Source organism: Phyllobates terribilis, unplaced genomic scaffold (assembly GCF_046119375.1).
Source record: "Phyllobates terribilis strain yellow unplaced genomic scaffold, ASM4611937v1 Scaffold_1__5_contigs__length_1240528914, whole genome shotgun sequence".
In the NCBI taxonomy this organism is placed as follows: Eukaryota; Metazoa; Chordata; class Amphibia; order Anura; family Dendrobatidae; genus Phyllobates; species Phyllobates terribilis.
Genome location: NW_027362761.1, coordinates 664,904,526 through 664,922,414, shown reverse-complemented (window position 1 = coordinate 664,922,414; position 17,889 = coordinate 664,904,526). Strand labels below are relative to the sequence as shown.

General features: G+C 41.2%; 1 protein-coding gene across 1 annotated transcript in view; it reads left to right on the top strand.

Annotated features, from left to right (window-relative positions):
* The window catches only part of CACNA1S (calcium voltage-gated channel subunit alpha1 S), a 1,485,309-nt gene extending 1,468,007 nt beyond the window's left edge, over positions 1 to 17,302 (top strand). The window contains exon 42 of the mRNA XM_073685020.1: positions 17,044 to 17,302. Within this exon, the coding sequence (XP_073541121.1) occupies positions 17,044 to 17,073 (30 nt within the window). The 3' untranslated portion in view covers positions 17,074 to 17,302. The remainder of the gene's footprint in view (positions 1 to 17,043) is intronic.
* The last annotated feature ends 587 nt before the right edge of the window (positions 17,303 to 17,889 follow it).

The following is a 17,889-nucleotide window of genomic DNA, read 5'->3' as shown; positions in this document are numbered from 1 at the left end:
GTTTACGCTCTGCAAGAGTATTTCTTTCTGGGAGTACTACTTTGCAGGGAGATTTGATTGAATTTCAGGTATTTGTGGATTGTGGTTCAACACTTAATGTGATTGATAAAGGATTTTTGGAAAACCTTAAATTGAAATCCAAACCTTTGTCATCACCTATTTCTGTGATTGCAATTGATAACACTCCCTTGACATGTACTACTCACAAGACTGCTGCATTTCCCCTCACTATCAATGGAGTTCACCAAGAAATTTTGGACTTGTTTGTTTTAGATAATTTACCCTCTCCAGATGTTCTAGGATTGCCTTGGTTAAAACTGCACAATCCTTTATTGGACTGGTTTACTAATGTGATTAAGTCTTGGAGTCCGAAGTGCTATGATAAATGTTGTAATTGTCGCATTGCGGCTGTGGAAAAAGGGGAATTACCGGTACCTATTCAAGATTTTTGGAGGGTTTTTTCGGAGGAGGAGTCGCAAGTTTTACCTCCTCATAGGGATTATGATTGCGCCATTGAGTTTGTTCCGGGAGCTACTCTTCCCAAGAGTCTCTTGTTTAATCTGACTATCCCTGAAAGAAAGGCCTTGGAGGAATACATACAGACTAGCCTGGCTGCTGGTCACATTAGACCTTCTAAGTCGCCTGTGGCAGTTGGATTTTTCTTTGTTAAAAAAAAAGGACGGGGGTTTACGTCCATGTCTGGATTTTCGTGAAATTAAGAAGATTACCGTATGCAATTACTACCCATTGCCGTTAATTCCTGACTTGTTTAACCAGTTAGTGGGGGCCAAGTGGTTCTCCAAAATTTATCTCCGGGGGGCATGCAATTTGTTACGAGTGAAGGAGGGTGATGAATGGAAAACTGCTTTAAACACTCCGGTAGGTAATTTTGAGAATCTGGTGATGCCTTTTGGTCTTACCAATGCACCTGCATTTTTTCAGAATCTTATTAATGACATCCTGAGACCTTTCGATTGGTAAGAATGTGGTTGTGTATTTGGATGACATCATTCTGATTTACTCACCAGATCTAGAGTCCCATTGGCAGAGAGTACGTGAAGTTTTTTAGTTATTGAGTGATAAATGACTCTTTGCTAAGCTGGAGAAATGTGAGTTCGCTGTGCAGAAAATTTGTTTTTTGGGCTACATTGTCTCCAGCGAGGGCTATGAGATGGACCCTGTGAAGGTTCAGGCTGTGCAGGAATGGCCTAGGCTTATTGGTTTGAAATCTATACAGAGATTTTTGGGTTTTGCCAATTATTACTGGAAATTCATTAAGAATTTTTCTGTAATTGTTAAACCTCTAACCGATCTCACCAGGAAAGGTGCGAATACGCCCAGTGGACTACTGAGGCCATTGAAGCGTTTGAGTATCTCAAAGAGAGGTTCAGTTCTGCCCCTATCTTTATGCAGCCTGATGAGACCAAGCCTTTTTTGGTCGAGGTCGATGCTTCATCGGTGGGGGTCCGAGCAGTTTTGTCTCAGGAGAACAAGGGTGGAGTATATCCTTGTGCCTTCTTTTCGAAAAAAAATTCGGAAACCGAATAGAATTATGATGTTGGAAATCGGTAGTTGCTGGCTATTAAACTTGCGTTTGAACATTGGCGTCATTTTTTGGAAGGCGCTAGATTTCCTATTCAGGTCCTCACAGATCATAGAATTTGATCTTTCTGGATGCTGCCAAGCACTTGAATGCCCGTCAAGCTAGGTGGGCACATTTTTTTCTCGGTTTCATTTTTCTGTTACCTATATCCCTCGTACTAAGAATGTTAAAGCAGATGCTTTATCTCGCAGCTTCTCTCCTACGGTCGGTGCCGAGGAGGAGGAGAGCATTTTACAGAAAGGAGTTGTGGTGGCGGCATTGGACTCGGTTTTGGAGAATGGGCTTCTGAAATCTCAAGATGATGCCCCATCTAACACTCCCCATGGGAGGTTGTTAGTGCCTAGAGCCTTTAGGAGAGATTTGTTTGTGAAGTGTCATGAGTCTCGGTTGGCAGGTCATCCAGGAATTTCGGAGACTAAGAGACTTATCAGTCGCAGTTTTTGGTGGCCTGGATGGCAGAAGGAAGTCATCAAGTGGGTGCGTCAGTGTACTGTGTGTGCTAGATCAAAGGCTTCACATACTCCTGCTGCGGGGTTGCTTTGCCCTCTGGAGGTTCCTAGTGCGCCTTGGATGCATCTCACAATGGATTTTATTACTGATCTTCCTGTGTCCGAGGGTTTTACTGTCATCTGGGTGGTCGTGGACTGTTTTAGTAAGATGTGTCATTTGGTTCCATTCATTAAGTTGCCCTGCGCCAAGACACTCGCTAAGGTGTTTGTTAAGGAGATTGTCATGCTCCATGGCGTTCCCACGGATATTGTTTCTGATAGAGGACCTCAGTTTGTGGCTCGCTTTTGACATGCTTTTTGTGACAGGTTGGGAGTCCATTTGTCATTTTCGTCTGGTTATCATCCTGAGTCTAATGGACAGACTGAAAGAAAGAACCAGGATGTTGAACAGTTTTTGCGTTGTTTTGTGGCGGACAATCAAGAGGTGTGGTCTCAGTTTCTGCCTCTCGCAGAATTTGCTCTTAACAATCATACATCCTCCTCTGCTGGGTGTTCTCCTTTTTTTTGTTGTACTGGGAGACATCCGTCTTTTGGTTTGTTCTCCAAATTGGGGTCGGCAGTACCAGAGGAGGAGAATTTTTCCGATGATTTGAAGAGAGTTTGGACTAATGTACGTTGCAACCTTCAAGAGGCTAACAAGAAGTCCAAGAAGTATTTTGACAGGAAACGTAAGGAAGTTTTGTTTACTGTGGGTGACATGGTTTGGTTGTCCTTGAAGAACCTGTGGTTGAGGATTCCCTCTAAAAAACTGGGTCCTAAGTTTGTGGGTCCATTTAAAGTACTTCAGGTTGTTAACCCGTCTGCTGTTAGGTTGGATGTCCCTACTTTCTGGAAGATTAATCCTGTGTTTCATGCTTCCTTGTTGAAAAAGGCTGATGTATCTGATATGGACACCACTGTCACAGTTCCTCCTGTGGTGGAAGACGGCGAATATGAAATTTCTCGTATCTTGAATTCTAAATGGCATAGAGGGAGATTACAGTATCTTGTCTCCTGGAAGGGTTTCAGTCCCGAAGACAACTCCTGGGTAAGGACGGATGATGTCTCTGCTCCTAGGCTTGTTAAAGCTTTCCACAGGAGATTTCCGGATAGGCCTGGGCCTGGAGGATCTGGAGGATCCTCATAAAAGAGGGGATACTGTTAGAACCCTCCTGTTTGTTTTTTCCATCTTGTGTTTTGCTGTCAAGTGACCATCTGCCTTTATATTCCAGCTCCGCCCTTATGGCTGTGCTGGACTTCAGTGTTTGACTGTTTCTCTAGCCTGGTGCTTCGGTGCCTTTTTGCTGTCAAGTTTGCTTGGTCCTTCTGGGACCTGTAGTACATTTTTGTCAGTTTGTCTTTTTGTGTTCTGCAACAACTTCTCTGTTTAGGAGGTGTCCCATTTTTGTCCCAGTCCTTAGTTCTTTTAGGGACCCCTCCCTTAATGCTATAGGTCTCCGTTCAGACTAGCCGAGGACTAAGGCGGGTCTGTTCGCTAGGAACTGGCTGCCCGCTACATCGTAGGGATTCAGCTTAGCTTACTGTAGGGACAGCTTTCCCCTATCTTTCCTTAGTACTTGTTGCAGATCATAACACTTCTCCCATGATTGCTCAGTTTGGCTGGACAGCCAGGTCTAGGAAGACTTCTCGTGGTCCCAAACTTCTTCCATTTAAGGATTATGGAGGCCACTGTGCTGTTAGGAATCTTGAGTACTGCAGAAATTCTTTTGTAACCTTGGCCAGATCTGTGCCTTGCCACAATTCTGTCTCTGTGCTCCTTGGGTATTTCCTTTGAGCTCATGATTCTCATTTGGTCTGACATGCACTGTGAGCTGTGAGGTCTTATATAGACAGGTGTGTGCCTTTCCAAATCAAGTCCTATCAGTTTAATTAAACACAGCTGCACTCCAATGGAGGAGAAGAACCATCTCAAGGAGGATCACAAGGAAATGGACAGCATGTGACTTAAATATGAGTGTCTGAGCAAAGGGTCTGAATACTTATGACCATGTGATATTTCAGTTTTTCTTTTTTAAGAAATTTGCACAAATTTCTACATTTCTTGTTTTTTTCAGTCAAGATTGGGTGCAGAGTGTACCTTAATGAGAAAAAAGAATGAACTTTTTAGAATTTATCAAAGGGCTGCAATGAAACAGAGTGAAAATTTGAAAGGGGTCCGAATACTTTTCGTACCCACTATATATATTCAGTATACTGTATATATATATATAATATACAGGGTGGGCCATTTATATGGATACACCTAAATAAAATGGCAATGGTTGGTGATATCAACTTCCTGTTTGTGGCACATTAGTGTATGGAAATAGGAACACTTTTCCAGATGGGTGGTGACCATGGTGGCCATTTTGAAATTGGCCATTTTGGATTCCATTTTATTTTTTTCAATGGGAAGAGGGACATGTGACACATCAAAGTTATTGAAAATTTCAAGAGAAAAACAACGGTGTGCTTTGTTTTAACGTAACTTTATTATTTCATGTGTTTTTTACAAGTTTATGACCACTCATAAAATGTGTTCAAAGTGCTGCCCATTGTGTTGGATTGTCAATGCAACCCTCTACTCCCACTCTTGACACATTTTTAACAACACTGCAGAAGAAATTCTAGCACAGGCTTCCAGTATCCGTTGTTTCAGATGCTACACATCTCGGATCTTGATGGTATGGTGTGGTATATGGGGTACAAAGATGGTGGGGCCATTCTTCATCAATGAAAACCTCAATGCCACTAGATATCTGAAATTGCTACATGATGATGTGTTGCCCTCTTTATGCACTGAAGATGGCACGTTCCCTGAGTTTTTCCAACAAGATGGTGCACCACCACATTATGGGTGTCAGGTCCGAGCATTCCAACATGAACAGCTTCCTGAAAAGTGGATTGGTTGTCGTGGGCCAGTTGAATGGCCACCAAGGTCTCCCAATCTGACCCCCTTAGACTTTTATCTTTGGGGTCATCTGAAGGCAATTTTCTATGCTGTGAAGATACGAGTTGTGCAGCATCTGAAGCAACGGATACTGGAAGCCTGTGCTAGCATTTCTTCTGCGGTGTTGCTATCAGTGTGTCAAGAGTGGGAGAAAAGGGTTGTATTGACAATCCAACACAATGGGTAGCACTTTGAACACATTTTATAAGTGGTCATAAACTTGTAAAAAACTCATGAATGAATAAAGTTACGTTAAAATCAAGCACACCATTGTTTTTCTTATGAAATTCTCAATAAGTTTGACCCTCTTCCCATAGAAAAAAATAAAGTTGGATCCAAAATGGCCGATTTCAAAATGGCCACCATGGTCACCACCCATCTGGAAAAGTTTTCCCCCTCCCATATACTAATGTGCCACAAACAGAAAGTTGATATCACCAACCATTCCCATTTAATGTAGGTGTATCTATATAAATGGCCCACCCTGTGTTACGGGTCCGGGTGGTGGAACCTCTGTGCCGAGGTGCAAGGAGGGACCCAGAGGGGCGTGACTAAGTATCCACCCGAACCGACCCTGGTCGTACGGCAGCTAACGACACCGTGACCAGGGAGGATCCGGGCTTAGGGACCAGGTGCTACTCTGGGGACGACCTTGTAAGAGAGCAGGTGGCTCCCACGGGTCAGATGGCTGGGACTGACCGATATGGCAGATGGACACGGCAAGCAGGCGGAAGTCTCTGGTAGCTGACAGGTGGTCACAGTTCGAGAAAGCAGGGCAAGTAGCAGTCTTTAGATTTACCAGGAAAGTGGTCACAGCAAGTGACGGCAGGGTCTCCAAGCAGGCTGGCTGGAAACAGGCAGGTGCTCCCAGGTGAGCGGGCAGACAGACGAGGCGGGTAACTGGCAGGTAACTGGTGGGCGCTCCCAGGTGAGCGGGCTGACGGACACAGCAGGTAACAGGCGGGTGCTTCCAGGTGAGCGGCCAGACAGACGAGGCGGGTAACTGGCAGGTAACTGGTGGGCGCTCCCAGGTGAGCGGGCTGACGGACACAGCAGGTAACTGGCGGGTGCTCCCAGGTGAGCGGCCAGACAGACGAGGCAGGTAACTGGAAGGTAACTGGTGGGCGCTCCCAGGTGAGCGGCCTGACAGACAGGGCAGGCGGATGCTCCCAGGTGAGCGGACAGATAGCCAAGGCAGGTAGCAGGCAGGTAACAGGTGAGCGCTCCAGGTGAGCAGGCTGGCAGGCTCAGCAGGTAACGGGCAGATAACAGGCTGGCAGGCAGGACGAGGAGTCAGGCTAGCAGCGGGACCTGAGGGCTGAAGCACAGATCAGACACAGTGCAAACAACTTTGCTCGGGCACCTCCATTTTGGAGGAGGTGCCTTATATATGGGAAGTCCTCCAGCAATTGGCCGGGGACTCCTTAGGACAACGCGTGCGGCCCCTTTAAGAGAGGGGGAGCGCGCGCCCTAAGCACAGTGCCCGGGAAGGAGCGCACGCCGGCAGCAGCGAGGGAAGGAGCGCTGGAGGATGCCGCGAGCTGAACAGGAAGGTGAGAGGGACGGCGTCTCTGCCTAGCAGGAGGCAGAGACGCCGATGCAGCACCCTGTATATATATATTCGTAGGGTATAGAGTTGTATAGAGTATATAGGTATATTCGTATAGAGTCTTGTGTTCCCTAAAATTGATCCAATGAAAACTACAGCTCACCCCGGAAAAAAAACATAACCTTAAACATTTTAGTTATCTGAAAAAGTTCTAGGCCTTATATTTAAAATGCTTTTCTGTGTGTTTTTGTCTATTCATTGACAAAAAAAGTTAATAAATTTGGCATTGTTATAAAAATCACACTAACACACAATATCAGGGCTGATGCAGACATCCGTGCATCTCTGTCTTGATCTTGCGATCAAAGACTACAGTGCATGGACGGGCCGCTGGTCTCCCGAAAGGACCATGATAGCTTCATATATTTCTATGAGATTGTTATGCTCCGGTTGGGAGACGCACGGCCAGTATGTGCATTGTGGTCCATGATTGGACAAAGATCAACTGACGTCTGCATGAGCTTTAAGGCTCATTCATTATTTATGCTGCTCAATAAACATTAGCAAACATTTTAAACAGAGCTGGCAAAATTAATTTTTTTTTTTAAATTCTCTTCTGAAAGAGTTAGTAAAATGTTATCAATAAGTTGTATTTTTCAATGATATTATTTTGAGGAACAAACAACTTCAGCTTCTCACAAAAAGAAATCCCTCGTATGGCTACATAAACTGAAAAATAAAAGCTATAGTTTTCAGAAAACGACAATAACAAAAAAAACACTATGCCCGGAAAGCTTGAAATTGCCTGATCCATCAAAGTTTTTATCCTCTTAATATATTGCATTAATTATATTATATGGCACTGTGAACTTACAATTGCTCATTTTGCCTTTCTACCCAGTTGATTCTTCTCTTTTCCATTAGGTCTATGACATCATGTGATTAAAAACTGACTTGCTGCATCCTTTTAAGCTCTATGTAGAAACAGGAAGTCTATTTTCTCTGTGTGAGTCATGAATCACTGTAAAATTCCCTGGCAGGGGGAGGAGTAGCACCTGGGTCAGGAGTTGAAGAGGGGAATTATTTTTGCAGGAAAGAGAGACTTCCTTTTTCTACATAGAGCAGAGAAAGCAGAATAATTTACTGTATAGAAAGGCAAAATAAACAATTGTAAGGACACAGTGCTATATAATAGGATGATTGCAATATATTAAGAAAATAAAAATGTTGATGTGAGTGTTTCTTTAAAGGGAAGCTATCATCAGAAAATGACCTTTTGTTTAAGTCATTTTATGCTACATGTATTTTTAAAAACATTTAGGCATTTTCAGATCATAATATGTATTAAGAAAGCAAAATAAATAATCTTGCATTTTTCACAGTGGACTTTTGTTTTAGACTCCTTTAAGGAAGAGTTTTCAGCAAAGTTCCATTTTATCAGCGGCAGGATTGCAATGTCAGGTAACAACTTAATACACTGTTGATAATGCCTCCACCAATACCAATATGATGTCACAGATGACCCTGTTCCCCCTCCCTTCACAATGACCTTTGTAAATATTCATTAGAAACTTCAATATAAAAAATGTAGTCGCGGTCTGACCATTGTGACTGTATTGTGCTGTATGTGTGACTGTACTTTCTTAAACAGTAAGTCTAAAAAAAGCCCCAGTGGCAAGTGTTTAAATTGCAAGATTTCTATTTTTTTATGAAATGTAAAAAAAATTCCCAAAAATACTTTAAAATACATTTAATTTAACAAAGAAGTCAGATTTAAACCATAGATCATTTTCTGATGATAGCTTCCCTTTTAGGATATGTTCACCCAAGGTTTTTTGAGGTGAAAAAACATGATATGGTTTTAAATAGGATACAATGCCAGGAATCCATGTTGTTTTTATACAATTTTTTAATTTTGACATGGTTTTGAAGTTTTACATTACACTGTTTTGAAAATGTTTTTTGAATATTTTTTGTACATGTTTTTTTTATCAGCATTTTGACTTGACAATGTTAAGTTTGGAGCTGATTTAAAAAAGGAATCTGCATAAAAACCTGATGTCACTTTTTTCCATATCTATGTTTCCAAAACTTTGATGGAGAAAAACATACAACAAACTCACTGTATGAAAAGCAGTGTGAAAATCAATTATTTGAAAATGGATATGCATCAATGGCATGTAAAAAAAACTATGTGAATATACCTTGAGGAGTAAGCAAGTACATTTGTTATGGTTTTGTTAAAGTTAATTTTTTTTCCTGACAGTTTTTAGCATTGTTTTATTTTTAGTTTTCGGTATCCTTTTGTGATTTAATTTGTTCAACAGGAGGTCAGAAAAGGCTTTATAATGGGTCATGAATTTTAAATTTATTCATTTTTACACTACATGATTACTTGTAACTGAGGATGTTATGGCAGATACAGGACAAAGTGGTATTGGTGATGTCACAATCATGGTCATCCTGGGATTTCATGGGTCATAGTTATCCAGGCTGTCATATTCGATCAATGCAGTGGCTCTGCTGATGTATCTGTTGTTTAAAGGACATCTGTCGTTAAGATCAACCCTCCTTACCAATCTATATAGGCATGTAGTTCATAGGAAGCTGAATAAAATGATACCTTGATATCTGCGACTCGGTGTCTTATTCCACAGATCTATGTTTTTCTTATGCATTCATTGTCAAAACTGTTGGCACGATTGAAATTGTTCCAGAAAATGAAGTATTTCTCCCAAAAAATTATTGCAATTACACATTTTGTTATACACATGTTTACCATATTTCCTTTGTGTGCATTGGAACAACACAAAAAACCTGAAAAAAGTCAAATTGGACATTAATGTCACACGTCACACAAAACCCCAAAAATAGTCTTGACAAAATTTTTTACACCTTTCCAAAATTGCGGCTAAACAACTTTGTTTCAAGCAAGTAATGCATGAAAAATGGAAAAAATGCCAACAACCGCAAAATGACAACCGCAAAATGAGTAGATTAAAACATCACATTTAATGTAGTATGTAAAAATACAAAGGGAAGATTAAAAATATATGCAAAAGGTAAAACACTGGGTCTAAGTGGTTGAGAGGACCATCTCTTAGTGTTGATACAAAAATGCAAAGATCGAGTCAACTTCTCCCCTCTTTATCTGGTTTCAGGTGTGATTTTCATATTGCCCACACCTGTTACTTGTCACAGGTGCGTTTGAATGAGCATCACATGCTTGAAGAAGAAAATAGCACAGAAACTTCAGTCTTGACTAAGAGATAGTCATCTCGATACGCGTAGACCCAGTGTCTCATCTTTTCCATATATCTTTAGTCTTTTCTTTGGATTTTTAAATACTACAATAAATGTGATGTTTTAGCAATTTGCAAGGCAGTAGATCGGGCATCACTATTGCACCTGTTGCCAGCGTAATTAAGCTTATTGTGACAGCAAAGTACACAGAGCCCCTGGGATCTCGAGTGCCCACCAAAGAAAAAAACAATTCAGATTATGTCCATATAAAGAAAAAAAGGTGGCACTCACAGTCCCATGAAAAGTTCCTTTATTGTATTACATTAAAAAATAGATGCAAGAGAGTCTGTGAGACACATGTAGGACGACTGCCATTTCGCACCTCCTGCGCTTCAAAGTGTCCTCAGTACGGGGGAAATGAGGGGGATCTTACTTAAATTTTAGTCACTCCCTCCACATTACGTCATTGCATTACAATGAATACCCCCACTTGTCGGGAAAATATGAACAAACAGACCAATATATAACAATCCCTCTGTATCACCAAAAAACATTAAAAACGCAATCACAAATTCTATAAAAAAAGACTGTCATGTTAAGTTTGTCATTAAAACCTGTTGAACTCTGTTTGTGTGCTTATGAGCCAACTGGCTTCTCTCCTCAAAAAGAATTTGTGGAGGTCTCCTCCCTGATCTGGTAGGTTAACCCTGTCGAGTCCCGCATATCACAAGGGTGTTACCCCCATTGGTTTCACATATGTGCTAGATTAATCTTCATGATCCTTTTTCCGTTTCAATGGATTTAAAATGTTCCCGAAAACGGACATAAGTGGCCAGATGGTTTTGCTATAAAATAAAAACCTCGAGGGCAGAAAATCACATATACCACATAAAAAGTTCGACAGGAAATCCTGGACCCGATGTAGAACATCTCCTAATTCATAAAGATTGTGTTGTCAAGTGAAAAGGACAAAGGGTACAGAGGGTACAGTTTCCACATTTATGATTAGCTACTGGTTTACCGATATTAAGCCAATTTTTAAATTTTATTTTTAATCGGATATGCACCAAAACATCCTTAAGATTGGTGCTTCTCCTACAAGAGACCAACGGTCCCCGGGCCACCACATCAGCTATAGCACATCTTTCTCCAAAATATGCCAGCTCTTATTTATGGCTGCCCGCATCTGTCTATCCATCGGGCCAGAAGACACTTGCTATATCAAGAGCCGTATCTAAAAGCAAGTCTGGGTAGCCTCTTTGCGAAAACCTATATTTAAGGTCAGTAGCTTGTTCTTTAAAATGGCCATCATTGCTATTAATCCTCCTCAGCCTTAAAAAGTGGCTTTATGGGAGGGATTTCTTGGTGGGGGAGGGATGGGCACTGTTGTAATGCAAGAGGGAATTAGTGGAAGATGGTTTTCTATACACCTCTGTGATTAGGGAGCCCTCACAAACCTAAATCCTTACATCCAAAAATTCTAGAGTGTAACCCCCGAAGTTAGAAGTGAACTTCATGATCATTGTGTTGGATTGATTCAGATGTGCTACAAATTCATGAAAGAGATCCCGGGATCCAGCCCACACCATGAAGATGTAGTGGGTATATCTAATGTAGAGTCTGATGTAATTGATCGATGGGTTATTACCAGAATAAATATACTTGTCCTCAAAGACAGCTAGAAACAGATTAACGAAGGTGCACGCTACTGGGGTCCCCATCGGTGTACCTGTGTTTTGCAGGTACCATCTGTCCAAGAATTTGAAGGCATTATGCTTTAACGCAAAGTTCATGAAAATGTAACAAATTCCTCATCACTTTTATCCGTTTTTGCCAGTGCTGCCCGTATTGCCTTGACTCCCTCCCCCTACAGTATCCTGGTATAGAGGCTTAGAGAACCCTATCCTCGAGACTATTGGACGTCCCGGGGGGTGTCTGCAGGGATTTGTGCATTTTCAGTATAAAATACTAATGTGGTCTTTGGGGGAACTCAGGAAAGTAGTTTTTCAGGGTTTTTTCTGGACAGGATTCCCAGTTTTATTTGACATCTGAGAAATGTCTGAAGTTTTTTTTTAATTAGTAGTGGGATCTTAGCTTAATTTTATATACTGTAGGTGTCAAAGAGTTGTCTATTAGCCTCTTTCAAGTAATAGTCCCTGGTTAATAACACTATATTACCCCCTTTATCCGCTTCTCTTACTATTGTATCATCCCAGCATTTAATTGTCACCAATGCCATATGCTCTCTCATTCAAATTGAAAGGTAGCTTGGGATAAATTAATGCCTTGATATCCTTGATCACCTGTTCTTGGAAAATATTGATTGCATTACCCGGAGAACGTATTAAATCCATGAAAACGGCAAAAGGATCATGGAGATTAATCATAGTCTTTTCATAGAATTTGTGATATCTGTTTTTAATGTTTTCTTAGAGATAGAGAGGGATTGTTATATATTGGTCTGTTTGTTCGTATTTTCAAACAGGTGGAGGAATTCATTGTAATGCAATGACGTAATGTGAAGGGAGGGACTATGATTTAAGTAAGAGCCCCGTCATTTCCTCCATACTACAGGACCCATTAAAGTTCAGGAGGCGCGAAATGGCGGTCATCCTACATGTGTCTCACAGACTCTCCTGCATCCATGTTTTAATGTGATACAATAAAATTACTTTTTATGGGACGGTGAGTGCCACCTCTTGTTTCTTTATATGGACATAATGTGAGGTTTTAATCTACTCATTCATTTTTCCGGCTGATGGCATTTTTTCCCTTTTTTTCATGCCTCACACACTCAGGAACAGGCCTGAGGCTGCCTTGCACCATAGTTTACTTTGAGATATTTTACTACCCCGTGAGCTGGTCTTTTGTCATCTCCAAGCATGTGATGCTCAATTAAACTCACCTGTGGAAAGTAACAGGTGTGGGTAATATAAAAATCACACCTGAAACCAGATAAAAAAAAGGGAGAAGTTGACTCAATCTTTGCATTATGTGTGCCACACTGCATGGAGAACAGAAAGAGGATAAGAGAACTGTCTGAGGACTTGAGAACCAAAATCGTTGAACAATATCAACAATTTCCAGGTTACAAGTCCATCTCCAGAGATCTTGATGTTCTTTTGTCCACAGTGCGCAACATAATCAAGAAGTTTGCAACCCATGGCATTGTAGTTAATCTCCCTAGACTTGGATGGCAGAGAAAAATTGAAGAAAGTTTGCAACAAAGGATAGTTCAGATGGTGGATAAGCAGCCCCAATCAAGTTCCAAAGAAATGTAAACTGTCTTGCAGGCTCAGGGTGCATCAGGGTTAGCATGCACCATCCATCAACATTTGAATGAAATGAAAAGCTATGGCAGGAGACCCAGGAGGACCCTCTTGCTGACACAGACATAAAGCTAGATTTCAGTTTGCCAAAATGTATGTACAGTGGGTACGGAAAGTATTCAGACCCCTTTAATTTTTTACTCTTTGTTTCATTGCAGCCATTTGGTAAATTCTAAAAAGTTCATTTGTTTTCTCATTAATGTACACTCTGCACCCCATTTTGACTAAAAAAAAACAGAAATGTATACATTTTTGCAAATTTATTAAAAAAGAAAAACTGAAATATCACATGGTCATAAGTATTCAGACCCTTTGCTCAGTATTGAGTAGAAGCACCATTTTGAGCTAGTACAGCCATGAGTCTTCTTGGTAATGATGCAACAAGTTTTTCACACCTGGATTTGGGTATCCTCTGCCATTCTTCCTTGCAGATCCTCTCCAGTTCCGTAAGGTTGGATGGTGAACGTTGGTGGACAGCCATTTTCAGGTCTCTCCAGAGATGCTCAATTGGGTTTAGTTCAGGGCTTTGGCTGGGCCAGTCAAGAATGGTCATAGATTTGTTCTGAAGCCACTCCTTTGTTATTTTAGCTGTGTGCTTAGGTATCATTGTCTTGTTGGAAGGTGAACCTTCAGCCAAGTCTGAGGTCCAGAGCACTCTGGAAGAGGTTTTCATCTAGGATATCTCTGTACTTGGCCGCATTCATGTTTCCTTCAATTGCAACCAGTCGTCCTGTCCCTGCAGCTGAAAAACACCCCCACAGCATGATACTGCCACCACCATGTTTCACTGTTGGGATTGTATTGGGCAGGTGATGAGCAGTGCCTTGTTTTCTCCACACATACCGCTTAGAATTATCACCAAAAAGTTCTATCTTCATCTCATCAGACCAGAGAATATTATTTACATTAATGAGAAAAAAATGAAATTTTTAGAATTTACCAAATGGCTGCAATGAAACAAAGAGTGAAAAATTTAAAGGGGTCTGAATACTTTCTGTACCCACGGTAAGCCAAAATCCTTTTGCGAAAGTGTCTTGTGGACAGATGAGACCAAGATGGAGCTATTTGGTAAAGCACATCATTCTACTGTTTACCAAAAATGTAATGAAGCCTACAAAGAAAAAAATACATTACCTACAGTCAAATATGAAAGAGGTTTTAAGATGTTTTGTGGTTGTTTTGCACTGAGTGGCTTGACTGTGTGCAAGGCATCATGAAATATAAAGACTGGTAGTTTTCAGATTTCATGATGCCTTGCACAAAGGATTTTGGGTCGTAATGTAGTGCCCAGTGTCAAAAAGTTGGATTTGCATCCTAAGTCATGGATCTTCCAGCAGGACAGTGACCCCAAACATACTTCAAGAAGCATCCAGCAATGGATGGAAGTAAAGTTCTGGAGGGTTCTGAAGTGGCCAGCAATGTGTCATGCAGTACCTTGGGACTGTGGGCGCTTACCAGGTCCCAAGAACTAGGAGCGCCCCCTGATATAACGCGGTTCCCCGGATTACTTCTGAAGGTGGAGACGCCTGGTTCATGTGCCTCACTAAGCTCCTAACATAACCCTTATATGTCCCCCCTAGGGAGGTGGGAAGCCTAAGTGAATAGGAATATACTAACAGACAAGCAAGGGAAGACAGACAGAGATAAATTAAAATAGCAATCACACAAAATACACTCACCAAACAACAGAGTGGAACACAGGGAAGTTAAAGGAAGGAGAAACCAAATTGGAGAGGATGGGAATGTGCACACAAACAAAACTCTAAGCAACAATCTCGTGAACAAAATCCCCAAACGCCAACTCAAACCACAAACTACACCTCCAACTCCAAACCAGGCAGTAAGAACACTGGCAATTCCTAAATGCTAATGGTGAGAATATATAGCATATATAGCCAACACTGAATAGCTGAGACAATCCAGATAGGAAAGCTCCAGGAACTTCAACTGAACAGATTAACCCTTGCACTGCTAGCCAGCAAAAAAACTGCACTGTTTAATAAGAAGTACTTCTAACCAGTGCAGGAGTTTGTGAAACCAGACGCCGCTATCTTCTGGCTCTTCTCTGTTGTGATATCCCTGTGAAACAATGAGTCCAGATCTAAATCCCATTTTTGGGGAGATCTTAAAATTGCTGTTGGGAAAAGGCACCCTTCAAATATGAGTAAACTGGAGCAGTTGGCAAAAGAAAATGGTACAAAATTCCAATTGAGAGGTGTAAGAAGCTTGTTGACAGTTATGGGAAGCGATGCCAGGGTTTTATATGATATGTCCAATTTGCCTTTTTTGTCTTTGTTTTTTTGTGTTTCAATACATACAACGAAAATAAACATGTGTATAACAAAACATGCATAATTGCAATAATTTTCTGGGAAAAATACTTCATTTTCTGGAACAATTTCAAGAATGCCAACACTTTTGGCAATGACTATATGTAAATGCACTCCTCCAGGGTATGGGCAGGACACTGATCTGCATGAGAGTCTGTCTCCAGAGATTATTATAAATAAAAAAAGTAACTAACACAGAACAGTAGAACTTTACTTTGTCTTCTTACAAACACATTTGCTGCATTTCTCACAACTTTGCTGTTTTGCAACACTGGCTGACTTTGAGATGGAAGCTGAAGCACTATGAGAGAACACCTGCAAACGTGTCAGTTAGGGTACGCTCACACTGGCGTATAACATGGCTGAGTGCTATAACACTCAGTCCAATGTTATACTATGGGGCAGTGCAGATCTGCAATTATTTTCTCATGCCAAACAATCACAGTATGCTGCAGGTGGCTCCGATATTAAGATCACGTGTCTGATGCTGAGTCACTTCTCACAGACAAGCTGTGAGTCAGGGTAGTCAAGGAGTCAGAGGTGAAGAGACAGGAGGGTATGTCATAAACAGAGGGAAGAGACAAAGACATAGTCAGGTAACAGTCAGTGGTCAGAATACCAGGATGATAGCGGATCAAAGCAAAGGGGCTAGGCAAAATGGATGGTCAGGACAAGGTCCAATGTCAGGTAGCAAAAGATCCACAAGCAAAGCACAAGGTAGAGAGAAACAAACCACACAGAGCTGAATCTACATCTGGCAGAGATCTGGAACTGCCAGCCCAGCTAAGTAGCTGGGAAATCACCTGGGACAGGGAACACCTGAAGGCAACCCAGCTCCTCCCAATCTCAGGTTGGACGGCAGAGCTGTCAACCAAAATACTGATCGCTCAGCATGCCCCTGCACCAAACTGGACAACTGAGCTGTCAAAGTACTGACAGCTTCAGCATGCCCCTAGACTAGATTGGACAGCTGAGCTGTCAGTAACTGCGTCCAAGACACACTGAGGGGTGTAATCATGACAGCGTGCATCCATACAAGTTTATGGGTGTGTGTGAATCATTGCACTGCTCTTGGGTGTCATCCGAATGGAGTCTGATGTGCGTTCACAATGACAGTGGAGAAGATGGAGAAATACCCTTATAATCACACACAGCTCTGCAGTGAGATCAGTAGAGCAGCCATTACATATCACACTGGTAACTCCTCCTTTTATATAAAATAAGCTCTGAAGGCAGATTCTCATGCAGATAAGCATCCAGTCCATAGTCCTGAACAGCTCATTTAGATTGGGTCTGAATGGCCCCTCATTAACTGCCATAAGAAGACATATGGTCAGTTCTAAGGAGTGGGGATTCATCCCACATAAAAACATTTTTTCCACAGAAAGCACAATTTCATGAAAGTGTTCTGAATGCTTATTGTACAAATCATTAATATCTTGCTGTATCACAGTTATGTGTACGGCAATATTCCCTTTCTATTGTCACTGTGGATATGGAAATTGATAAAATGAATTATTGAACATTAATACACCTCATCTTTTCTCTTAGGAGCTGCATCATCATTCCTTGAAAATGTGAAAATACAGCAGGCTAACTACATCACGATAAAGGGAGGCTTGAGATTTACAAAAGGACATTTTACAATTTCACAATATTGGATCTAGTATTACACATCAGTGAATTGCTTCCATTCTGTTTCGATCCAGCAGTCAATTAGTAAAATAAAGCAATTTCATTTTATATGTAATCTTTTAATTTTGCTACTGTAAAAATTGTTTTTGACTTTAGATAAAGAACAATAGATACAGAGATGGGATTTAATCTGATACATGAAATACATATGTATGATTGTCAAAGGGGATATTTTACAGTATGTAAATAAAACCACTTTAGCAATGGGGGAAAGGGTTGCAAAATGACAGATGACGGTTTGGTTGTTGTACTGAGAGCTGTATGGACAGCATGCCCAGACTATGACTAGCAATGTTTTGGGTTTCTTAACCATGGAGTGAATTACCTGTATGAGGGATTCCTTGCTAAAGATGGGTTGCATCTTACAAAAACAGGAAAATAGAATTAGACTTACTGGTAATTCAGTTTCTAAGAACCCTCCACAACAGCACTAATTTCCTCTAATTAGTTAGAGGAAACACAAAGAGGTTTACATAGCCCCTCCCCTCCCTCCTCAGTGTTTTTATAAATCATGACACCAGTATGAAGTATGAGGAATAGGGCTAAGCAACAGCACATGTGCAAAAGACTTGGGTATACTAATAGATCGTAGACTGAACATGAGTCAACAGTGTGATGCAGCAGCAAGAAAGGCAAATGCAATTCTGAGTTGCATTAACAGAAGCATACAGTCTAGATCACGTGAAGTAATTATCCCACTCT